The 26,441-nt window shown below is 38.6% G+C and overlaps 2 protein-coding genes across 2 annotated transcripts; one reads left to right on the forward strand and one right to left on the reverse strand.

The window, feature by feature from the left end:
- Window positions 1-479: 479 nt before the first annotated feature.
- LanA (laminin subunit alpha) lies at window positions 480-21,402 on the forward strand. Its single transcript, XM_029315040.2, has 29 exons — window positions 480-891; window positions 3,201-3,347; window positions 4,524-4,931; window positions 5,674-5,887; window positions 6,192-6,401; window positions 6,482-6,754; window positions 6,840-6,977; window positions 7,346-7,618; window positions 7,871-8,170; window positions 8,266-8,424; window positions 8,504-10,847; window positions 10,991-11,494; window positions 11,578-11,809; window positions 11,901-12,609; window positions 12,805-13,031; window positions 13,157-13,916; window positions 13,997-14,274; window positions 14,377-14,564; window positions 14,789-15,326; window positions 15,407-15,537; window positions 15,615-16,458; window positions 16,549-17,092; window positions 17,415-17,504; window positions 17,617-17,802; window positions 17,923-18,089; window positions 18,157-18,399; window positions 18,485-18,644; window positions 18,725-18,952; window positions 19,113-21,402. The coding sequence occupies exons 1-29, from the start codon at window positions 676-678 to the stop codon at window positions 19,379-19,381; spliced, it is 10,980 nt and encodes a 3,659-aa protein (XP_029170873.2). The 5' UTR covers window positions 480-675; the 3' UTR covers window positions 19,382-21,402.
- elgi (E3 ubiquitin-protein ligase NRDP1 elgi) lies at window positions 19,723-24,963 on the reverse strand. Its single transcript, XM_029315071.2, is given in 5 exon segments — window positions 19,723-22,613; window positions 23,335-23,801; window positions 23,804-23,939; window positions 24,808-24,843; window positions 24,845-24,963. Coding segments are annotated over 5 exon segments (963 nt in total). The 5' UTR covers window positions 24,899-24,963; the 3' UTR covers window positions 19,723-22,343.
- Between the last annotated feature and the right edge of the window lie 1,478 nt (window positions 24,964-26,441).

Raw genomic sequence — 26,441 nt, forward strand, 5'->3', positions numbered from 1 at the left:
TGTATTCTATATAAGAGAGTATACATACGTGTGCCATGTGGTCTCGATTTGCATGGATTATCCTTCTAAATCAGTGATCTTCAAAGTTCCTATAATCGTATTTCACAATGTTATCCGTACGAGAAAAAATAATTAGTAAATTGTATTATACGACAAGCATTTGTTACGTTCTATAGGAAAATATCTATAATTTTGAGATCTTTCAAGAATATGTAGAAATATTTAAAGGTACAATGTGAAAAGATTGCGAGAAAATTTAAATTTCCTCTACTTCTACTATTTCTTATTTTTTTATTGTATCTATTACTTTAACGAATTAAAGTGAAACTTCGACAGAACGATTTTTGAGGCCAATTATAAGCAGTTAGGAGTGTATCCGAACTTGCTTCGGACTCTTCCAACGGGTCTCGAACTTCGACTTGAAGACCACTGATCTCTTCCACCCCCACCGAGCTCTTCTCATCCGGCGAGTCGACGGCACTGGATAAACTCCGGTTTGGTCCGGACAGTCGACATCAAGAAGGCGCGCAAGCATCATAGTCTCTCTCGCAAGGGACAGGAAGAGAGAGAAAGAGAGTGCGGCAGTGAGTGCGTGGAGGGAAAACGAGAGTGAGGAGCAAGGAGCAGATTTCTTGAAGAAGCTCGAGAGAGGTGTCTCCTTCTGCCGCTGGCAGGATGCGCTCACCGGCGGTCCTCGCCGGCCTCTTGCTGGTCGTCGTCCGGCTGTCCGGGGGCGAGATCCTGACGCCGCCGTACTTCAACCTGGCCGAGGGCAAAAAAATCATCGCCTCGGCTACGTGCGGCGTCGACACCACCGGTCCGGAGCTTTACTGTAAGCTTGTCGGCGCGAACGCCGATCAGGACGAGAATATCAATCTAATCCAGGGTCAGGTAAGCGTCAAGCGATAAGAAACAAGAAGCGATATATAGCGAGAGATATTTTCTTAACAATATATTATTCCAATATTTTTAATACATAATCTCTTTAATAATATATATATTTATATGTAAATTAATAAATTTATGGATTATTTTATCTCTATATGTCATATCGATAAACTTATTAATATCTAAGAAATTATATGTATATGAATTAATAAATTTATCGATTATTATTAGAGGTTGAATTTTACCCAGAGATACAGATTAATAAATAAAAAGATCCACATATATTTCTTTCTCTCTCTTGCATTTTAAATTAAATTCAAATACAATAATTTATTAAAATTTCTAAGATTGTATTTTAATACAATTAAATATATTAATACTTATCGGTTATAATGAATATATTTGTTATCAAAAGAAATAGTGGTATATTTTCCGTGTCTCTAATATTTGTACCAAATTATCTGTTATTATTAGATCCTACCAGTCCAAAAGTTTATCATCTTTGATGCATCGACCCGATTTATTCAACTAATCTCCTTTCTTACCCACGTTCATACAGGAAACTATAATCAAAGTATATATAACATTCGTATAAACATTTATAATTATCTGCCCAACATACTTTCGTGGTCTCTCTGTCTTAGAATTACGATAAGAAATAATCGTTTATAGCAGGGGGCATGAATGAAATCATTTATAGAAGATCAGCTTTTATCAATGCGCACACGCACATATATATTTATACAAAAGTATGTGGGCCGGTTGTTTCACCTCTTGATAAGTTTTACCCGATAGGTAGCATATCTTTGTATCTTTTTTTAGAACTTATCTTAGAAACGAGATGAAAATATGCTACCTATCAAGTAAAACTTACCAAGAAATTGGAAAAATCGGACCTATTTTAATAAAAATTCGACGACATTATTATATCTCTTTAATTATATTTAGTATATATATTAATTATTAATATATATAAATTTACGTGCCATTAAAACATCCAAATTCTTTATTTTATATTTCTAATAATCTGAGACAAAATTTTTAAAAATGTTTCCGCAAAAATTTAATCAAAATTTTATATACTTTCACTCAGCTAATATTTATTAAAAATAGCATTATTGATGAAATATTTTTTTTTTTTTTTTTTTTTTTATATATAAATTGTATATTCTGCGAATTACAATTGTAATCTTCTCGAGCATAGTCGCTGACTGCTCTGAAAATTAATATGCTCGCGTATTAACTTACAAGCGTTTTGTCGGCACATCAGGACAAAGAACGATTACAAGGTTTCTGTAAAAAAAAATTCGGCTAAGAACCAGTCCGCAGGATCTATAATTGTGTTAGAAGAATGCGATAGACTCTCATCAGGATCGCGTCATATTTCCTGCAAGCATAGCAGTCTTTCATCGTCACAAATAAGAACAAAAAATATTTATATTATGGATATAAATATATTCAGATATTTGCTGGATGCATGTATTAATTTCATTTTTCTCGCGAGATTAATAATGCATAATTATCAAAATTAACAATTTCCGCGCGTTTGTATCGTTATTAATTATCAAATTATTGATTCAACATCTTTCTGGACTAGTAATAATATTTCGATCATACGAGATGTACATTATCAGCTTTTCTACCTCTTTGTACAAATAAGAGAAGAAGAAACCGCAACGAGAAGTTTGATAAAACAGAAGATACGGAATGACCTCTCGATAACATCCAATCGTTCATCCGTCGAAAATTAAGAAACTTTCTGATGTTAGGGATGGTCCACATAGATTTAGAAGAGAAAATCTCAACTTATTCCACATATCTATTTGTTGATTCTTCCATAAATTGCCCTTTGAACGATTTTTCATACTTAAATATTTCTAAATATAATATAGCACAATATGGATGAAATACAAATGACAAGTTTCTAAAGCATTTTTATTTTATTTTAACTTTAAATTTATATTTATAATCTGCGATAAAAATTCAAGGTACAAATCTGTTCATAATTTTATGTGTTGCATCTCAATATATATCCCGCATATCTTAATATATTATAATATTGTTAATATGTTATAATATATATATATATTGTACATTATGTTTTTATTTCTCAGAATGTGTTTTCTATATTAAACGATATATAAAATTAGAAATAAAATTTTATTTCGAATTTTGCATGAATATATTTATAATAGATTGTGGATTTTCTGAAAAGTATATTCAAGATTCATGTTCTAAATTAGATTCGATCAAAATTGATTTTTTTCTTCATAATATAGCGACTTTTCTTCATAAATTTTGCTTTTCTTCAGGTATGCGATTATTGTGATCTTGATAATCCCGAGAAGAGACATCCACCTGAATATGCGGTTGATGGCATGGAAACTTGGTGGCAGTCGCCGCCTTTATCCAGAGGGATGAAGTACAACGAAGTGAATCTGACGATTGATCTGGGACAGGTATAAACTTTTGTCATATAAAAGTTTGTACAAGAACTATTGGTAGCGTATTAAAAAGATTCGTTCATTCAGACAGAAGCGACAGGAAATGATGAGAAACGCGATTCTTTTATCGACGACATAAATATTTCTATCGTGTAGAGTAGGCGTTTTCCTGCAAGTGGGAAGATTTATCTAAGATCCACTTCCGGAGAATGATGGCAAGTTCGAGTTTCATAAACAGAGAGAAGTGAAAGAAAATTATATCAACTATTTCATCTCCAACAATGTCATCGTTTTATTAATTGTTGAAAATTATGGCATATTTTTTCTCTAAAACTTCTTCCCAATTTTATCTTTTTATTAAAAGATTAGTTAATTTTTATTTACAATTAATAAAAGTAATTATAAGCACTAAATTATATTGTATCTACGCATGAATTCATTTTTTTAATATAAATTATTTTGATATTTTTTTCCGCATAATTTTCATTAGCAAGTAATATAGTCAGATTTCACATAGTTAATAACTGTTATCACGAGTACAATTTATCTTCATAGCTGCAACGCACTGGAGGCTGTCACTCTGCTAATCATCTTCTTAGAAAGGCTCATTTACACCGATGTTTTACCGTGTCTGCTCCTCTTTCTTTCTCTCTTTATTCATCTCTTCTCTCCCTTCACTAAATTATCTGCGTCAGCGATTTTTTAAATCATATTTCGTCTCCCATTTATCCTGACATTATAATATATATAATAATATATACTCTACAATTTTTTAAATCTATTATCTCAAAAGAAAATAAATTTTTTCTCTCTCTTTTTCTTCATTTTCTCTCTTTCTTAAGTCTGCAACTTGATATTTCGGTAGAAGTTCTTAAAGCATCGCAACCCTGCACATCTGGCATTCAGTCTTCTCGGCTTTTGCTCTGGGTTCCTATTATTCTGTCTGAAATAACGAGAACGCACAAAATGGGTCTAATTGTAAGACTCAAATAAATTAAGCGATAAAATAATGTAACAATTAACGCAATATAAGAATGTTTTAAGAAAAATTAAAAAATTATAAATGTTTATTTAAAAAAGATATAAAGGCTAAATTAAAATTAAGGAAATGAAAGAAATTTAATCGGTGAAATTCAAACATTTGGATGTGTACTTATATTTTTTTAAATTTGATTTTTTGTTTCATGAAAGGAATTTCATGTAGCTTATGTCTACGTACGAATGGGCAACTCTCCCCGGCCAGGACTCTGGATCCTGGAGAAATCGAAGGACTACGGTAAGACTTGGTCGCCCTGGCAATATTTTTCGGATTCCGCCAGCGACTGTTTGACGTATTTCGGCGTCGACAGCCACAAACCGATCATTCGAGACGACAGCGTGATCTGCACAACCGAGTTCTCGCAAGTTGTCCCGCTCGAGGGCGGCGAAATCCCGATCTCGATCCTGAATAACCGACCTTCGGCGAAGCACTACTTCAATTCGACCCTGCTGCAAGAATGGACGCGGGCGACCAATGTCCGTTTCCGCTTTCTAAGGACGAAGAACTTGCTAGGTCATCTGATGTCCGTCGTTCGTCAGGATCCCACCGTTACGAGGAGAGTAAGTGCGGTTTCACTTACGCAACTTTTATTTTATATATATTGTGTAATAATATAATAATAATAAATAAAATTAAGATTTAGAAAGACAGGGCCAACTATAACGAGCATATTAAATTAGTGAGAGATGTAATGTTAACACATAATTGATTTATTTCTTAGTAGATACAATGATAATAAAATTAATAAAACGTTTCGGCTGTTACCTCAGCCTTCTTCAGTAAATATAAAAACAATAAAAATTCTTTTAAGAAAAATTATGACATATTACGCATTAGAGTCTATTTTTTAATGAACATTTTGGTTTAATAAGTCGATGAATTTAAATTGGGTTACGCTTATAACATTTATTAAATTAGATATTTTTTCTAATCGGCTAACCATTTTTTAGTTAAGATGGTAAACTTTTTGATTATGTCAAAAAACATGTAAACGAGTTCCCTGTTGTTAGTAGAACAGGTTGACGGCCCATTCCACGTCATCAATTCTTTTGAACATTATTAGTTAAAATTATCGTTATAGTTGGCCCTGTCTTTCTAAATCTTAATTTTATAATATCACACGAGCCTTGTCTTTAAATATCTAATTGTTTTCCTTATTAAATAATAAATAATATAATAAATAATATAATATAATAAGAATGATGATGAGAGAAAGCATTAAAAAATAAAATTAAATATTTAATTTTAATGTTTATTGCTGATATAAGTTCGATTTTTAGAAATGTCATTTGCCTGTTGCAGTACTTTTATTCAATCAAGGATATCAGCATTGGCGGTCGCTGCATGTGCAACGGACACGCGGACATCTGCGACATTCAGGATCCTAATATGCCAAAGAAACTAGTCTGCCGGTGCCAACACAATACTTGCGGACCTCAGTGCGCGACTTGTTGCAAGGGCTTTGAGCAGAAGAAGTGGCGGCAGTCCACGGCATCTAAGAAATTCATATGCGAACGTAAGAAATAATTTACTTCTTACTTGGAAAGAAAATTTACTGCTCTAATAGAGAGTTTGCAATAGTAAAATTTGTAAAGAGTGCTAATTTTTTTATTTACTTCAAAAATTATTTTGCCGAATCGGCAAATAATATTTCGCTATAATAACAAATTGTTTTGCAACAGCAAATGTATTTATTGAAGGTAAATTAGTTAGCTTTAGCAACATATTCATGTTTTTTTATGAATATGAAATTATTTCCTCGAATATTTATCTTTCTTTAAATTGTCTTTTATTTAAATACATATTTAATTATTTTGCAGCTTGCAACTGTTTCGGACACTCGGACGAGTGCATCTATGATCCGGAGATGGACGAAAAGCACTTGTCGCTGGACATTCACGGTAATTATGAGGGCGGTGGTGTATGTCAAAATTGCAAGCACAACACCGAGGGCATCAATTGCAACCGCTGCAAGCCGAGGTTTTATAGGCCACGTGACAAACCGCTCAATGCGACCGACGTATGTCAACGTAAGTCCACTTTAAGTGAACTAGGAACTGATTCGCGATATTTTCAAAGTTTTACAAGACTTATCGCGTGTTCAATTTAGCCTGCGACTGCGATTACTTTTATTCGACCGGAAACTGCGCCGACTCCACCGGGAAGTGCGAATGTCGGGAAGAGTATGCACCACCGAACTGCGACTCCTGTAATTACGGATACTTCGGATACCCCACTTGTCGACCCTGCGAGTGCCACTTACAGGGCACCGATGGTTATCACTGCGAAGCAACGGACGGTTATTGTCCTTGCAAGCTGAATTACGCCGGTCACCATTGCAATCTCTGCGCGGAGGGATTTTACAAGTTCCCCGATTGCTTACGTGAGTGAATCTCTTCGAAGATCTGTATTGTATTTCGATAAAATTCAAGATCAAATATTATCTTAGAAGATAATTACAATTTCAGCTTGTGCTTGCAATCCTCTGGGCGCCCTGAACGACGTTTGCGACGTGGTATCCGGAAACTGTACGTGCAAGAACAACTATGGCGGCAGAACGTGCGACATTTGTGAAGATGGTTACTTCAATTATCCTCTTTGTACATGTACGTTATCATTTTAATTTACTTTTACATTTCATGAAAAGTTACAGTATGGTAGATATTGTTAGACTGATATTTTATCAATTCCAATAATATAATTTAATTTAGCATTTGCTTCCGATGATAATCATCTTTCTCATCATCTTCCTAATTATAATTATAAAATACTTTTCTATACCGATACATATAGATATTTAAAAAAATAATTAGGTGTTTAAATTATTTTAAATAACTTTCTTGATAATTTTTAATAAAGTTTTTTTTTCTATGAGAGTGCGCATAAATTTAGAAGCAATATATATATATATATATATAAAATTAGAAATATATATTACGCCAATATTAAGGATGATTTTTTTTGTAACTTGCAGATTGCAATTGCGATGCACGCGGAACGGAGCCTGGTATTTGTGACAAGAGTGACGGTGTTTGTTTGTGCAAGGAAGGATACGGCGGCGTTAGATGCGACCAATGCATTCCCGGATATTACGGTTATCCCAATTGCAGACCGTGCAACTGTAGCTCCGTCGGCTCGTCAACCGTCAGTTGCGATTCTGCAGGCAAGTGCAGGTGCCTCGCCAATTTCGCCGGAAGGACTTGCAATCAATGCAGTCCAGGATATTACAAATACCCGGAGTGCATCGGTATGTGAATTACGTCTATTACATACAAAAGAATTTCTGTACATTTAGTATTTTTTATTGTCTTTATAAGTAGCTTATTAATCTCTAAATTATTTAATTATTTTATATTTTATTTTATGAATCAAATTATATATATAATTAATTAATATTATATCTATATCTATACATATATATATTATATATATAATTATAATTAATGTATATAATATATAGATATTGTTAATTAAAATTCTTGTAATTTTTTGACTTCAGCATGCAATTGCGACAGCCACGGCTCGATCGGCGTGTCCTGTGATGGCGAAGGTAAATGTCAATGCCGCGAAAACTTTGATGGTATTCGATGCGACCAATGCAAAGAGGGTTACTACAACTTCCCCACCTGCGAGGGTTGCAACTGCGATCCGGCCGGCATAGTTGCGACCTTTCAAGGTTGCGGCTCTCTACCGCCCGGTGAACTTTGCCAGTGCAAGGACCGGGTCGAGGGCAGGATATGCAACCAATGTAAGCCGCTCTATTGGAATCTGCAGCCTTACAATCCGGATGGTTGCGAAGGTTTGTGTATATGATATGAATGAAAAGGTTTATATTATAATTATTTTGTTACATAAAGCGTTATATAAATGTATATATATATTTGTATTTAAAAGAATGCCAGTGTAACATTCCCGGAGTCGTTGGCAGCATCGGCGAGTGCGACACTAAGACCGGACAGTGCATATGCAAACCCAGTGTGACAGACAGAGGATGCAGTCGATGCGTCGATGGAACGTACAATCTTCAGGAAAGCAATCTCTTCGGTTGTTCTGGTAAGTCGAATCAACTACCTTCTATTCCATAATCCAATTAAATATCTAATGCAATATATCCTCGTTATTTTTTATTAAGATTGTGCTTGCGACATCGGTGGTTCCGTGAATCTGATATGCGACAAGCAGACTGGTCAATGTCCTTGCCAACCGCGGGTGATGGGTCTAACGTGTAAGGAACCCTTGAAGGCGCACTATTTCCCTACTCTTCACCAGTATCAATACGAAGCCGAGGACGGCAGAACTCCCAGCGGCAGTGCCGTCCGCTATGGCTTTACGGAAGATCTCTTCCCAGACTTCAGTTGGAAAGGTTACGCCGTGTTTTCCACCCTGCAGGACGAGATCGTGCTAGGTGTAGGTATCGGCAAGTCTTCACTCTACCGGATGGTACTGCGCTACGTGAATCCTAATAACGAGCCGATCCTCGGCACCATCACTATCACCCCTGACAATCCGTCCGAAGTAGAGCAACAGTTTAAAGTCAACTTCAAACCGACCAGCCAACCGGCCTTCGTAACAGTCGCCGGAGCGCATGGTAATCATCCCTCACCCATGGTGATGGATCCTGGACATTGGTCTATCAAAATCGCTACGAAAAAGAGTTTGTTCCTCGACTACTTTGTTCTATTACCATCTGAATATTACGAGGGTGGCATACTAACACAGGATGTGAACGTGCCCTGCGAAGTCGGCTACAAAGGACTCTGCAGACACTACGGATATCCAAATCTAACGCGGTTTGACTCGGTTCACGGCGGCGGGGGCTTCCTCAGCAAGAACGATGTCCGAATTCCATTGACCGAATACTTCACTGATCGCGAAACTCTGCAGGAGATCGACGAGGAAGAGGTACCGCTTATTAATAATCAGCAAGAGGAGATCCACTTTGAACTGAGAATTAGCAAACCTGGTCCCCATGTTCTCGTGGTGACTTATGTTACTCCGCGAGATGAGCGGGCCACGTCGGTGTTGTTAATCGAGGCCAATACTGTTGGCAAGGGTAAAGTCACTCTAAACCCCTGCAGATATACTAGCACCTGCCGACAAGTCGTCACCGATGCGTATGGTAAAGTAGCCGTCATGAACTTCCCATCAAATTATGTCAGCTTGGTGCTGACCGGCGAGCCAACTTCGAATGTCGCGATCGACTCGATAGTGGCAATTCCTTATTATCAGTGGTCGCTGGATTACGTGAAACCCAAATCCACATGTGTAAGGAAAAATGGCAAGTGTGTACAGGGACTGTTCCCTGGCGCCGCCGATGCCAAGAAAATCGAGTTTGAGACATCTAGCGACGTTCTCGAGGCCAAATATCGACCTTCTGGCATTTACGATAACGCTACTAAATTGATTTATTTGGGTGATGACGATGCGATGGTGGATATTCACGCGAATGTATCTCACCAGGGAGATTATGTCTTCGTGATACAGTATTATCAACCAGATCATCCTGAGTTCGAGTTGGACGTGTTGGTGCAGAATGGCAAGTTCTATGAAGCGAAGGTGCCGGTGTCCCATTGTCCCAGTAACAGCGGCTGCCGCAGCATTGTACGTCAGATCGACGGTGATGGAATTAGATTCCAGTTGATTGAGAACTTTGTACTGACACTGAAGGAGCCCGGCGACGGCCGCGGCATCTGGCTGGACTATGTCCTGGTGATCCCGGCGGATCAATACAATGAAAAGATCCTCGACAAGCTACAGTTTGATCGGACCAAGGAGTTTATCAAACGCTGCGGTAGCAATCACTTTTACATCAATGTCACCGAGGACGGCTTCTGCCGCGATTCTAGCTTTTCGCTCACGGCCAATTACAACAACGGTGCGCTGCCGTGTAACTGCGACGTCGATGGCTCTACCAGTTTCGAGTGCGACAAATTCGGCGGTCAATGTCCCTGCCGACCGAATATTATAGGCAGGCGATGCGAGATTTGCCGAACCGGTTTCTATGGCTATCCCAGATGTAGACCTTGCAACTGTCCTGCGCTCTGCGAGCCAAATAGTGGTAGATGTATCTGTCCGCCGCGAGTGACAGGTCACCGATGCGATCAGTGCGAGGTCGGCACCTACGGATTTCATCCAATTATCGGGTGCGAGGAGTGCAACTGCTCGCCTCTAGGCGTCCTGGACGGTGACCTGCAATGCGATCTGCTCGATGGCGGCTGTCGTTGCAAGGAGAATGTGGTGGGTCGTCAGTGCGACCGTTGTCACGCCGGCTACTCGCAATTCCCGTATTGCGAGCGCTGCGACTGCGACTTGCGTGGCACCACCGGTGACATTTGTGATCAGTACACAGCCGAGTGCTTCTGCAAGGCGAACGTCCAGGGCCTGGCGTGCGACGTGTGCCGTGAAGGCACCTTCGACATTCAAGCCAACAACGAAGACGGCTGCACCAAGTGTTTCTGCTTCGGCAAAACCACCAGGTTGTTACATTTGGCATTTGCCATTACAATTATTATCTATGATTATACTTTCAGTTTCTTTTCTATACTTTTATTAGTTGCTTAGAAAAAATATTACATATATATTATATATCTTTTATAATTAAAATATCGTCATTTACTAGATGCGCCTCCGCGAGCCTTTACTGGACTCACCTCATGGACATGGTCGATTGGGAAATAGTAGCGCCCACAGACAAGAACGGCAATTTCACTATTCTGTCGACTTATCCAGCGGAGAACGCCACTACAATTACAGTCTCACTCACCGCCAATGACACCTTCGAGAACGTTGTCTATTTCTCGGCGCCCGAGACTTATCTTGGCAAAAAGTTGACCTCCTACGGCGGCTACTTCAACTATACCGTCTACTATAGTACGGGACCCTTCGGCAAGGCTGTCAGCGCCGCCGATGTGGTTCTTCAGGGTGCCGACACGACTTTGTTCTACTACTCTGACGAACAGCCGCCATCCTTTGTAAACTTTAGATCATCCGTCCATCTCGTAGAGACTAATTTTTTAACTAGCAACAGACTCAGCGCTACAAGAGAACAGATTATGGTGGTTCTGGAGAATCTACGTGGAATATACGTGCGTGCTACATACTGGAATCCCAGCCTCATCGCGTCGTATGTATCCGCGACAGTTTTATATATATCAAGATCATATTGATGAATCAATCTTATTCTTTTTTATTTTTATATCTTTACAGATTAGCGTACGCAACTTTGGATGTCACAACGGAACAATATTCGGCTCAATATAGCGTTCCGGCCAGCAGCGTCGAGCAGTGCCAATGTCCACCCAACTACCAAGGACTTTCGTGCGAAGAATGCGCACCAGGATATTACAGAGTCAAGTCAGGACCGTATGGAGGATATTGCGCACCGTGTCAGTGCAACGGTCACGCGGCTACATGCGACGTAGACACAGGGATCTGTCAGGTGCGTTGAAGGAGACGAATCTTCTTGGAATAAAATGCCTAGATATTTTTGATAAGGGGAAGCTAAATTCTCTTTCTCTAATATCTCGCAGAATTGCAAGAACGGCACCATCGGCGATCATTGCGAGTTCTGCGAACAGGGTTATTACGGTAACGCCACAGTGGGAACACCGACGGATTGTTTGATTTGCGCCTGCCCGCTGCCAGTCGCCTCCAACAATTTTGCCACCGGCTGCGAGGTAAACGACGAAGGCAATAAGATAAGCTGCGACTGTCTACCTGGATACTACGGTGCACGTTGTGAGGCCTGCGCCGCCGGTTTCTACGGTAATCCTGAGATATACGGCGACTACTGCAAACTGTGCGAGTGCTCCGGCAACATCGACACCAACCAGATCGGCTCGTGCGACAGCATTACGGGCCAGTGTCTACAATGCTTAAATAACACCTACGGCGAGGCGTGCAATTTGTGCGCACCCGGTTACTTCGGCGACGCCGTGGAGCGGAAGGACTGTCGCAGTTGTATGTGCGACGACTGCGGGATGGAGCACTGCGACAGCTACAGCGGCCAATGCTTCTGCCAAGAGAACGTGATCGGGGAGAAATGCGATCGCTGCGCGCCCGATCATTATGGCTTCAGCAGCTGCGAAGGCTGCAGGCTCTGTGATTGTGGTTTGGCCTCGGAGAGCAGTCAGTGCGACGACGAGACGGGACAGTGCAAGTGTATGCCGGGCGTCACCGGTCGCAGATGCGACCAGTGCATTCAGGGATATTGGGATTACGGACTGGACGGATGCACATGTAAAGTTGTTTTCTTAAGTTACTTAATTAGTTGATTGTTCTTATAAATCGTTCAGTTTTATAGAAGCACAAAGAAATCACGTTAGATTACTAGACAATCTTAGATCCTTCAATTATGTTGAGCAATAATTTCTTACGATTAATCGAAATTTGCTCGAATTAAGATTAAAATCGTTTCATATTTATCTATTTTAGCTTGCGAATGTCATACTGGTTATTCCGTCGGCGTATCTTGCAATACAACTACCGGCCAGTGTACTTGTCTACCTGGTGTGATTGGTGAAAAGTGTGACCATTGCCCATATCGACACGTGCTTATTCCGGCACAGGGTTGTTTCTCCTGCGGTTCTTGTACGGGATATCTTCTGGATGTCACGGACGATTTGGAAGATTTATTGCAGCCTATCTCACGCGAATATAGTGTAAGCAAAAATGATCATATCTCTTTTGTAAATATTATATGTATATGCATTAAAAAAAAAAAAAAAAAAAAATATATATATATATATATATATAATTTAAAAGGTGTATTTCAATGCACTTTCAGACTGTTGCAGAAGGTTACTTTACAAACCAGCGACTCAAGTTTATCAACGATACGGCCAACGAACTTTATCCCGAAGTTGAATTGCTGGATCCAAGTCGGCCAAATTTGCTGCCGTTACAGGCGAAACTAGAACGATTAGAGCACGACGTGTACAACCAGAAACGACAGATTGATTTCACCGCTGAGGACAGTATCAAGTGGAAGGACAGCGCGGAGGACACGCTGCGAGACATGAACACTCTGGAGGATGACGTGGTACAGAAGATCAATTTGGTAAATCAGATCGTATCGGAAGTGCAATCGTTGGTGTTGAATATCGAATTAGGAACAGGCGCCAAGGTCGACAATGCGCTAAATGAGGCGAAGGAGATTCTAAAGAAGATCAAAGACGTCTCCTTCATCAAGTTCCGAGATAACGCTGTGGATCAAGCGGACCACGCCAACATTTTGGTTTCCGAGATGCAGCAATACAACTTTCCGGTCAACAATTTGAGCTCCGCTGCGTTCGATCTCAGCAACAGGATCAAAAACGCCAGCGCCAAGATGGATGATTTGCTAGATATCGCGCAGACGGCTCAAAGACAGGCCAGTGCGGTCGATAAGTTGAATCGGGAAAACAGAATCGCAGCGCAGACCGGCAACTTGGACGTGGTGAAAAACTCTACGGCCGAGGCAAGGGAAGACTTAGAAGCCGGCGAAGAGCTCAACAGAAATGCCAGCCAATTTCTTGAGGACGCTAAAGCAAATATTGATATTCTGCGTAAGTGTCATCACTTCTTCTCGATGAGCTTTGTCGATAAATGCTTATGAAAGTGATGGAAAAATTGTTGTCTCTTTTAGAAACCAATGCCGTTGCCGACACGGCTGCTCAGCTGAACAACACCATCGTCCAGAACGATCAAATGTTGATCGAGCAGATTGAGCCGGTACAGAAGGCTAAGTCTCATGCGGCATATTTGTACAATCATTCGTTGGAACTGGACAGTTTGCTAACTGACACTCGCAATACTGATGCGGTGAGAGCCGTTTCGGCGTACAGGGACATCGAAATCGCGATTCAAGCCGCGAGAGATGCTGCGGACGACGCTGCAATCGCTGCTAAGAATGCAACATCGCTGGTACGGGTCTCAGTATAATCTATCATACCTTGATTTATTTATTTATTTGAATTAAATTGGAGCTTTGATTAATTTTTTATGTATATTATTTTATTTATTTAGTCCGGTGGAATCGAGCAAAAACTGCTAGATTCTCGGCAAGAATGCTTTAGGCTGTTAACTGCTGCACAACACGCTCTAACAAATACAACAGAACAGTCCGAGAATGAATTACGAGATGCAAGAAACAACGCGACTCTGATCGACAATCAAAATAAACGCAATAAGGAGATTCTCGATTCTGTCGACAAGTACAATAATTTCTTTCATTATTTTAATTTCAAAAAAGAGGAAGTTTTATTTATTTTTATAAATATATAAAATTACTAAAAAAGGTTAAATATATATTATAATAGGGTATATTGTAAAAAATAAGTGCATTGAAAGACTTTTATATAATTCATTTTGTCACAAATAAAATATTTAATTATTTGTATGTTATAATATTTATATAAATGAAATTATGAAATTCTAGGATCCTCAGCAATATTCCTTCACAATCATCTTCAGTCGCGCATGACGCCATGAATCAAGCGGTGAATGTGGAACGCAATATCATATTTGCCATCGACAACATGAACGGTATTGTGGATCGAATTCCGGAAGATCTGCGGGAGACGAAGCAGTTGTCAAAGAATACGTCGGAGTCGATCCGCGACATTTCGCAGGCAAATAAGCAGCTAGATATTGTCGACAAAGTGATGCCAAATATCACCAGTCTATTAAACAGTTTAAATGACAATCAAAAATCGATTGATACGATCGGGAACGATTTGCAAAACAAGATCGAGGCTTTGAGGAACAAGATCGCAAACGCGCGAGAGCTAGCAAATCGATACAAGACTGGCTTGACCTTCTACAGGAACACCACTCTGGAACTGAAGAATCCAGAGAATCTGCCGTTAGTAGCCACATCTACCAAGATATCCCTGTATTTCAGGACTAATAACACCAACGGTTTTCTGTTGTACCTCGGCAACGAGGAAAAGACGAAATTACCGCGCTCTAAGACGGTGAGTCCAATGGCGAATCTGATGAAATAATCGTACAAATGTGGATGAAAAAAATAATAACAATATTTTATATTTCGCAGCATGATTTTATGGCGCTGTTGATCGAGAGCGGATATCCTGTGCTTATAGTCGATTTGGGTTCTGGGCCCGAGAGGATAATTCATAATAGATTCGTATCGGATAACATATGGCGGCAGATAATTATCGAAAGGTTAGCATCGATTAATTTAGCTTTAGTTGATTCGGAAAAAGAATTTATATCAATGTTCCTTAAACTTCCTCTTCCAGGACCGGCAAGAACGTTAAGTTGATTGTTCGCGAAGATATCGGTGAAGGCAAGGACATGTTATACGAGAAGGAGCGAGTACTATCGGGCTCTTATTACATCTTCAACGTGGATGACGAACATTCGAAGTTGTTTGTCGGTGGATATCCGTCATCCTTCCACATTCAAGACGCCGTAACTGCATCCTCATTCGAAGGCGAGATGGAAGAACTGGTAATAGGCGATATACCGGTGTCCTTCTGGAACTTTGTCGACGGCGAAAACAATCGCAAGAGTGCGTTCGAGCGCGACAAGCTCATCAACTTTGCGCCGAGCAGAGGATATCGCTTTGATCGACATGGATACGCGATTCTCAGTAAAAGAGCTTCGCAGATTACACTGGACATCAGGAAGTTTATCATCAAACTATCCTTTAAAACCTTTGCGGAAGACGGACTGATTTATTTAATGGGCAAAGGCAGACAATTCTTGTCGCTGGAAATGAGACAAGGCCGAGTGTTGTATCAGTTTGATCTTGGCGAGGGTGAAATTACCATGAAATCCGTCGACAAGTATAATGATGGTAACTGGCACACTTTAGAGGCCATCAGACAAGACACAATGGGTGCGCTCAAGATCGATGACCACACGGTCGCTTCAAGACAAGAGAAAGGAACCACCAAACCTTTAGCCACATCGGATCACATCTATTTCGGTGGATATCCACCTAACGCAAAGCATCATTATCAGTCAGTCACCAGCAGCGGCTTCGAAGGTTGCATCGACAATGTTAATATCCTAGACACTTCAGTCGATCTCACTCGCAATGTCCAGGCATTCGGAGTCATGCCTGGTTGTCCAGTCAGGGTAATTGGACAATTTCTATTTGAGGAACTCTTAACTTCTCGAATTATTATTCGCCTTATTATCGTTAACTCTTGAAATGATCTCTTTCAGTTCGCCAGCCTCGTCTCTTTCGAGAAGCATCTACCCGGCTACGTGAGATGGCGCAACTTGGAATCCAACGGTTTCCAAGTGAATCTTAAATTCCGAACTTTAGCCAATGATGGTTTGATCTTCTACGCGACCAACGATGACCAAGGAAACGCGGCCATCAGTTTCTTATCGCTGATAGATGGCCAACTGGTATTCAACAGTCAGGGCGAGGTGCTCAGGACCAACCCGTCGGACGTCAAATTCAATGATAATGAGTGGCACGTAGTAACCGCCACTCACAGCGAATCGGCTCTCAGCCTTGACATCGATGACATGAAGAGTTACAGCACCGACTCGGCGCCGCCAGCTTTGCACTTCCTCTACGGCAGTCTGTACATCGGCGGACTGCCATTGACTGTTTTGACTGTCGAACCTATCGACGCTGTGCCCTTCGTCGGCTGCATCGGCGACGCGACAATTAACAGCGAGATCATTATCAATTTCGCTAACACGACTGAGAGGCCGCACGCGTTCCTAGGAAAGTGCAAGGGCGGTGAACAGACGCGTACGTTTAAGCTCCGTGAATAGCACCCCCAAATGCGAATTTTTATAAAATTCTGATAGCATTTGTTTGTCCACCTTCCAAAACAAAGTTATGAAAAAAAAGGTTTTCGAAAAAATTTCATCACTAGCACCTCATGAAAAGATTTCTTTAATTTCAAAGCACCAAACGATTATCCAAGATTAGTCCACGTTTGTCCACTAAAAAGTTTTGTTTGTCGTATTTGGGAGTGCTAATTTTACAGAGCTGTATGTTTACACTATTGTGAATCATTCTTAAAAACCATATATTCTATATTTAATTGCTTCGATCTCGTTTATTTTAGCCTTACCTCCGGTCGTTGAACCTGAATTTTTGCCACCGTTATTGCCATCGGAGGTTTCCGAGGATACGGTGGAATCGTCGACTCAAATCAGTAAGCTAAAAATTATACAATAATAAAGCGAAATGATTTTTCTCAGGAAATTAAAGTCATACTTTATTACGAGTACTTGTAATACATAATAAAAATACATGCATTCTTTTAGACATCGTAGACGTCGATATAGACAAAGATGACAATGTGTGGGAAGAACCTAAGTTAGAAGGGCGAATTATTGATAAAGACGATGTCACTACCACGGCTACCACGCAGCAGCCTCAAACTGTCGATGAATGTAAATTGCCATATTACCCAGTAGTGGATTCTGATGTCAAAAATTCTTGGCGATTTGGTATGCATTTTTTTTAAATCATGAAAAAAATCATAGATGGAAATATTACATTCAATTTTGATAAATTTATGTTAAATCAATCTTACAAAATTTTTGCAAATAATTAATAATTATTTTTAGGTGTCGCGAAGAACAGTAGATTAGAATATAGGACGCTGAAGGGAAGATACAAGGACGATTACGACTTCCAGATCGATATAAAGACAACAGCGGAAAGTGGAATTATATTCTACGCTTCCGGTCTCAATAACGTGAATTTGATCGCCGTGTACGTGCACAACGGAAAGGTAAACGAAAGTAATTTTATTTACACAGCAAAATCTTGCTCATCTCTATCGTGGAATATTCTTTAAGGTTCATTATGTATTCAACTGCGGAAGCGGATCAGCGTTATTGGAAAGCGAAAAGAAGATCAACGACAACAAGTGGCACATAGTGGTCTTCAAAAGGGAAGGTAATTTTGGTTCGCTGACTGTGGACGAGGAGAAGCCGATATCGGGATACTCGCTGGGAGACCGCACAACTATCAACGTCAATCCACCGTTCTTCGTGGGTGGCGTTTTGCCGGAAATATCCAATATCGTGTATACAAATATTGTGAGATTACCAGATTAATTTTTTTGAAAAAAAATATTTAAGGATTGCAAAAGTGTCTGATATAAATCTTTCAAAATTCTTCCAGGGTACCAATAGGACGTTTAACGGTTGTCTAGCAAATTTCATGTTGAATGGACAAACTGTCGGAGAACCATCCGAGAAAGTAGGCGTAATACCTTGCTGGAAGGAAGCCGAGTCTGGTCTCTTTTTCTTCCCAGGAAACGGAAGTAACTTGTACAAAGCAGGTGAGCGTTCGATATATCTCAGAAAAACATTTTTGTATAGTTAATCGAAAATTATCATTCAAAACAATCTTAATTTTCAGTCGACAAATTCAACGATATAGGCCAACTCGACATCCAGATGGACATAAAACCGCGCTCAACGTCTGGACACTTGCTATCAATCCACGGTAAGAAAGACTATCTCGTGATAGAGATGATCAACGGTGCCATCAAGTTCCTCATAAAGACGCAAAAGGGCTTAATCGAGACCTCGTATGAGCCAACGAAACCAAACTTCTTGTGCGACGGTAGCTGGCACAATATTAAAGGTATAAAGTTACACATATTTAATTTTGTTTGTTACAAGGTGTAAAAAAGATCAGTTTCGAAAATCCTTTTAAATTTTAATTTTTTAACCACTTATTTTTATTAATCTAGATTAATCTTAAATCGACTAGTTTTACGATTATTGTCCTTTTTTTTAAACAGCTGTCAAACAGAAGAACGCGATGGTGCTGTCAATTGATCACAACGCGGCACCACCCTCAATTAGTGGCAAAAATGTGGGCAGGGTCATGTCACGGCAGCCGATATACATCGGTGGCCACTTGCTGCTGAAAAGTGGACTGCAAGGCAGTACCTCACAGGCTCAATACGTCGGTTGCATAAGGAACATTCGGATCAACTCGAAACCCATCGGCATCAGGCCCGAGCGAGCCTATGGACAAGTCGTCGCCGGTGTGTGTCCGATTAATTAAAACGATCGAAAGAGTGAATTTGAATCTGAAATTATCATCTTTTCTGTTCTCCAAAATATCGTTTTTATTAATCTCTATTAATGCCTATGCATGCAAAAGATAACAATAGAAATAAATCCATGAAAATCTGTACTTATATAGATCCGTTAGTTTTTCTCTTTCTTAGGAAAAATATTTTCTCAATTTTTTCCTAAAAGTTATGTGAAAATAAGTTACTTGTACAGGATGAAGAAACTTTGTAATACCAAAGATATATGATTTAATAAAAAAAATTTTAGTTATATATACATATATATAGATGGGAAATTTTATACGGAAAAGGACGCAAGTCAAAAACGAGATTAGAATATTTATAAAATTCATAAGCGTTTTATTCTTTATGAATATATATATATATGTGTATTCTGTAATATATTTGTGCGTTATCGCGCACTCGGCACATCTTGTAAATAAATCCAAATTCTAATACATAATAAATTCTAAAAAATTCGTTTTCGGTTCGGAGATTTTTTTTTATTCAGTCTTGTGACACCGTTTAATATTACTTAAAATCATCATTCTTAAATCACACTTGTCTCTTCGTCAAAGTATGTACAATGCCGCTTCGCTATAATGATCGTACTTTAAATTATTTTGTAATTTTATAACGCAATATAAAAAAGGAGAACTTTAATAAAAGTGCAATGAATAAATGCGTGTTTGCCATAAAAATCGTGCCGAATATAGCGTAGATCACATGCAATCTCATAAAAATGCAATCGTGGAAATTATAAAAATGAATTTGTATAAAAATGAAAATTATATCAACTTAACAACAGAATAAATCACACCTTTTGAAAAATAATTGATTAAAAAATGTCATGTAAATGTAATTTAGAAAATGATGCATATATGAATCTTTTTATTGTAAAAGAGTTAGAAATTGTAATGATCGCGTTTGATATTTGAAAAATTCAAGTCTCGAAAGAGTGTAAAAAAAGCATCATTCACTAAACCATAATTCACAGCTATGGAAGCGATTCTTGCAACGTCTAACGCTAATAGCATTCCGTCAATATATTGCTAATATGCTGTATTTGCCAATAGAGGTCACACGTATTACTTGTTTGACCGATTTAGTCATGTTACATATAATTAAGGACGCGATTTTATTGCGAATATAGTGTTCGCAAAGTGAGAAAAAAATAAAAATATAAGGTATATTAAATCACTTATGATATGTAAAAATCTGATTTATTATAATTATTATATATACTATATGCATATAATCAGCCTGTGTTTATCGCGAATTTTCTTACTACAATCTCTAAGATGTATAATATTAAGCTTAAAACTCTAATTTATGTCCAAGTTCGGTATTTCACGATTAGTGATATTTATCAGGCAATATAATTTATCGGCAAAAAAGTACAAAAAAGAGTACACGACTCTCTCTTTTTTTCTCTCTCTCTCTCTTGCTCTCTTTCTCGCTTTTTAATATTTAGTATATTCGTATTTGATATCATGATTTTTATTTTGAAGACTTATTTGAAGTAATTAACAGGATGAGAAGTTTTCCCTTTCAACGTATTTAAATATGGCTATCCTATCTCTTTTATTGTGTTGTGAAAATAAATTACAAAATTACCTCTCTCATAAAAAAAATAGATTTCTAACAATATGTTGGCTCCTATCTTGTTTTATGTACCAGTACATTATAGCAAGGTAAAAGAAACGACTACACGAAGAAGCATTTGACGTTACGCGACTCGCAAACCATAAATCAGTGCGTTGTGCAATATAAAAGCTAATTGATATGATGATTAATTAATACAGAGTGCCTCACCGCAATGTCAAGTGATAATTCGATTACAATATTTCAAAGTTTTAATCGATTTTGTCTATTTAGCAAAACGGTAGGACACCCTAGTATGAAGATATGACAAGTAAAATTGTGCCATTGATTCGGAGCAATAAAGCTACATATTTCGCGTGCTTCAACAATTATTGACAACAATCATTAGAAAATGCTTGGATTCGTGCGGTATGCGAAAAAAGAATGATGATGATTGTCTATGACAATATAATTTCGAATTTTTGACGGAAAGAAGTTCTAGAAAGTAAGGGTAAGAAAAAGATTGCGAGAAAAATACGACTTTTTTTGACATCACGCATCAAATGTTTAAAAACGAATCATCGTAGCAAATCCGTACTGCATTTCGAGATCTCATGCTTGCATTATTAAATAACTAGCTCTCTTTCTCTCCCTTCAAAATCTTTGCTTATTTCTAAAGTATTATTAGTAAAACATTCACAGACTTCTAAGTATCCGTAAACGATCCTGAAATGAACTGATAAACGGACTGCCGACGAAAAGAAATGTACAATTCGATCGATTGACCGGCCAAAAAGGAGTGGTCGATCATTTATCACGCAATTTCAGGAGGTTTCTCACCGAAGTGGTATATCACAGTGCAACAATCCAGATACTCGATTGAGTTTTCTTGTGTAGGAGCGCGATCGAGATAATCGATGACGGCAAGCTGAATCAAGCGCGTGTATGTTATGTGTTACTTGATGTTACTTAGCGTCTTACCGCATCGATTACAGATCCACTCAATGTATGTATGTAGCAATCGCGCCTCTAGAGTTGCGTATCACATAGGACGACGGTGTGCGCATCATCGTTTGTGTTTGTATGCTCGACAGCTTCGATTTATCATCATCGGAATGCATTCCGCATAACCATTGTAATCTTGGATTTTCAACAGCGAATACATTAAAGAAATTATTCGAGAAAACCGTCCTTGACGATCAGATTTCTCGAATCAATCCTCCAGAGCAATCCGTGTCAAGTCGCAAATGATGAAGGAGCAAATTCCGAAATGCGAGCCCTCCCCATTTGCAAGACGACATTGACGATAATCTTGGCTTTGTCTTACGTTGAATCAATAGTCGTATTCATCTACGATATCCAATGACCCTATTCGATGCCATGCGCAAAGATCATCACTAACCCCGGCTCGACCATCATATCCTCCGGCATGTGCGTGTTATCACAGTGGAGGACCAGCACCGCTTGCTTGCCGGGCACTCTCTTGCACACGTAGTTGTCGTATTGTCGTCGAGAATTCTGTCTGGTCTCGAGGGAATTCAGACCGGGCGGCCACTTCCGCTCGTGGCAGTTCTCCATCAGCTCGTCGATCACGTGAGGCGGACAATTGTACTCCGACAGAGTTCTCTTTATCATCGTCTGTAATAAAAGCAAAATCTCAAAATCCACGGAAGTTACAACGTTTACATCGAAATATCCAAATAGAACAGAAAGTCAAAATGATATCAGTTTTCAAAGTTGATTAGTTTGGACTTTTCTGTTCTGCTTGAGAAGCATACCTCATTAAACATCAAAATGACGCCATTAGACGTCAAACTAACGTTATTAGACATCAACAGTGTTGTTTAGATGATTTTAAAATTAGCTAAAGATGAGATAAAAATATGTAAATTCATCTTAGATAAAGATGAGTTTGTTTTAAACATATTTAGATAAAAAATGAAATTATATAGCGATTCATCTAGATAATTTTGAGATATTATTTTTAAGATTGTTTATATAAACACAGTTATAAAACAATGTAAATTATAAAAGAAATATAAAAATATATGTATTCACATTTTGATTTATAAATTTTTATCGCTTAGTTCTACTATTTAAGTACTTTTATATGCTATGATTCTAAACCAAAATTATCTGACAATTATTCAAGATAATACTTTTTTCATGTAAGATGCAGACATAAATAATACATATTTTTATATCTATATAAAGATAAAATGACACGTTTCATCTAGATAATCATCTATATAATTTTACTTAGATAACATCAAGCACTGGATGTCAAACTAACATCATTAGATGTCAAAATGAGGTCAGTTTACTGCTTGGTTTTTCGTTGACTAGTAAATCAACGAACCTGGAGCAACTCGTCGGGGGTGGAGATCATGCCGCCCCATCTAGTAACTCTGGCACGTGGAAGGGTGGCGGACCATCTGACGACCTCGTCCCGCTCCATTTGATCTGCGATGGCACGCATCGCCGGGTTCGACACCCTGAGGGCACGCATAAAGTCCTTGAGCAGATGAATCTCGCGTTTATGCTCGTTGATCTGCAGCTGCTGCTCGCCGAGCTCGCGCTTCATGTCGGCCAGCTTCTGCTGCTGCGACTGTATCAGATTACGCAGCTCGCGCACGCAGTTGTGATCCTTGAGCTCGTTCTTGGGGATGATCAGGCTGCAGCCCTGCTCGCACAGCATTGGTCTCTTGGGATTGTACTCGCACTGTTCGAGATGCGACGCCAGACTGTCCAGTTTAACGATGGCGTTGCACCCGTACACGATGTTGTCGCAATTGATGCACAAACGGGCCAGCAGGTTTCTTAAATCCTAGGAACCGCTCTCAGCTGTGCGGACGTAATTGGTGTACGGTCTAAGGGACAAGTGGGCTGACGGTTTATCCATTCGTTGATGCAGGAACGACAGAAGGCGTGCTCGCATACTGGTGCCTGCAACACATTGCTCACCTGCAAGTCCTCGTAAGCTGCCACAATTTCATAGAATAGAGACAAGTGTATATAAATTATCTCCGGTGAGAGATGGATCGGAGAGATGTATCCTTGGAGAATAAAGTCATATAAACTGTTGAAAAAAAAAAAAACGTCATACAATCAAATATTGTACAAAGATTCTCTCCAAGAATTAGTAATGATATATGGATGATAGTATGGAAAATACTCAAGTTATACGTCTCCAACATCTTATATACAAATATATTGTATAGAAAACAGTTAAATTTCGAAACAATAAGTACTCATGTAGGAGATATAAATATTGCACGGATAAGCGCAAATATGCTATTACAAGTAATAGTATGCTATTGCAAATATGCTATTACAAGTAACAGTAGCTCTAAACACTGAAAATGAAAAATCAGATTAACCTATATAAGGATACTCAGCCTCTATTTCGAAGTAAGCGGGATACAACAATGACGGAAGCAATGAAGATGAGAAACATCGACCAAAAAGTAACAAAGAGACGCATCTCGCACGAGTTATTAATTATCTGAATGAAAGCGTGCATCGCGCAAAACCACACGAGATCTCGCCACAAATCTGTCAGTTTCTCAATCGCGCACTGCTGAACTTTCCAGACAAAAAATCCGCGAGTCTCTCCTCTAATTCTTTTTTCCTTTTCTCAATCTTATCCTTCTCTTCGAGAGAAAAAAAAAATTAAAATATTTCCCTCGTTTCCTCTCTCGCATACAACACAACGCGTAGGAAGACGAAACATTTGTTAGGTTAAGCTAGGTTAGACGGAGATCAGAGGAGGATAAAAGACGGACCGCGACGAGATTCCTCTCCCGAAATCCGGATACGAACTGCGCCCTACCTGGACGGGGTCCTCGAGCACGCCGGAACATATTGGGACACACGAGCTCCTCGTCCACGTCGCCCTGGAAGCGGTTCACGTCGAACCCCATCGCGAGCTGATGCGTGTGTCGCCTCCTCGTCGCCTCTCGCGCAATCCTCCTCAGGAACGGACCAAGGAAAGTCAGAGGAGGGAAAAGGAGATAGGCATAAATCGTCTCTAGGAAAAATCCCCGGGTAAACAATTTTCCCTCTCAAAAATTTTTCTTCGAATATTCGACAATTTTAGATATATTATTTCTATAATATATATTATTTCTATAATATATATATATATATATATATATATATATAAAATTGTAATAAAAAAATTTTAATTGCTATTTATATACTTGTATATAATTTTTTCACGTGATTGAGGTAAAATGATGAGGGCCCAAGTAGCAAGTAGCTGAAACGTCAGAATGACATCTGATGACGTCATCGCCGTCAAAGTGACGTATGCTTGCTGTCTGGGGAGTTTCGCGAGAATTCTAAAATATTTATTATTGCAATTCTGTTTCCAGGTAACTAGAAAACTTTTTCACGTGGACTTAGATGCAGGAGCATGTTTTGTTGAAGAGCGCATTTATACATAAATTTTGACAGGTGCGAAGACAGCACTGGAGGAGGACCCCTTCTCTCCAATCCGTCTCCCTCATTCTCTAGAGTCTAGAGCATGCATGAACTCTTCAGACTGTCGCTACTTTGGCGGATGGCGATACAGGTTTACCGTTATATTTTCCCGGTTCCATAGTCGTCCCGTTCTCGCTAATCGGTCTGCTGCTCCCGAAACGCATGATTACGAAATTGAAACGTCAACATTAGAAACGATCAAGAGAGAAAGAGAACTACTCCTGCGAAATTATTCTTCACCACGAAAAATTCTCAGAATAGATGAGGAACTGATAACGCTCCAGATTCTAGCTGTAGATAGATAAAATGCGATGCAAAGGAAGGAGTCTTCGTGAAATAATTAAAAGTAAATGACATATTTTAATTATTATATATTGAATTTTATTTTCGAGAAAAAAATATGCATGACTTTAAAAAATTGATATTTTTTTCTCGAAACGCATGATTAATAGTAAATAATTAAAAAGTTATATTAATATATATTAAATATATGTATATAATATATATTTATATAAATATATTCAATATATATACAATATTTTTAAATATATTAAATATATATATATATATATTATATTTATTATTTTTTATATTATTTATTATTATATATTTATTTAAAATATATAACATATACTTAAAATATATATATATATATATATATATATATATATATAATCTTATAAATTTACAGATTTTATTTTCGAAAAAAATGACTTAAAAAAATTAATTTTTTCGTAATTAGAGTCGCATGTAAAATTTGTTGTGACTTGCGTGATATCCTTGATAATGAATAAACTCGTTAGTCGAGTTGGTTCAGATGCCTCGATGATAAGGCTTAATTCATCGTATCCTGCTCTTGCTCTTTAAATTCTACAAATCGCTGCGAGCTATGATCTTTCACGTCGATCATTTATGAAGATAATTTTTAACATTAATACTGTTAATGCAAGATTGATCGAGCCTTACTTAGTTATTAGCTTC

This window comes from Nylanderia fulva, unplaced genomic scaffold, assembly GCF_048542155.1.
Source record: "Nylanderia fulva isolate GAGA-0341 unplaced genomic scaffold, ASM4854215v1 Scaffold6, whole genome shotgun sequence".
In the NCBI taxonomy this organism is placed as follows: domain Eukaryota; kingdom Metazoa; phylum Arthropoda; class Insecta; order Hymenoptera; family Formicidae; genus Nylanderia; species Nylanderia fulva.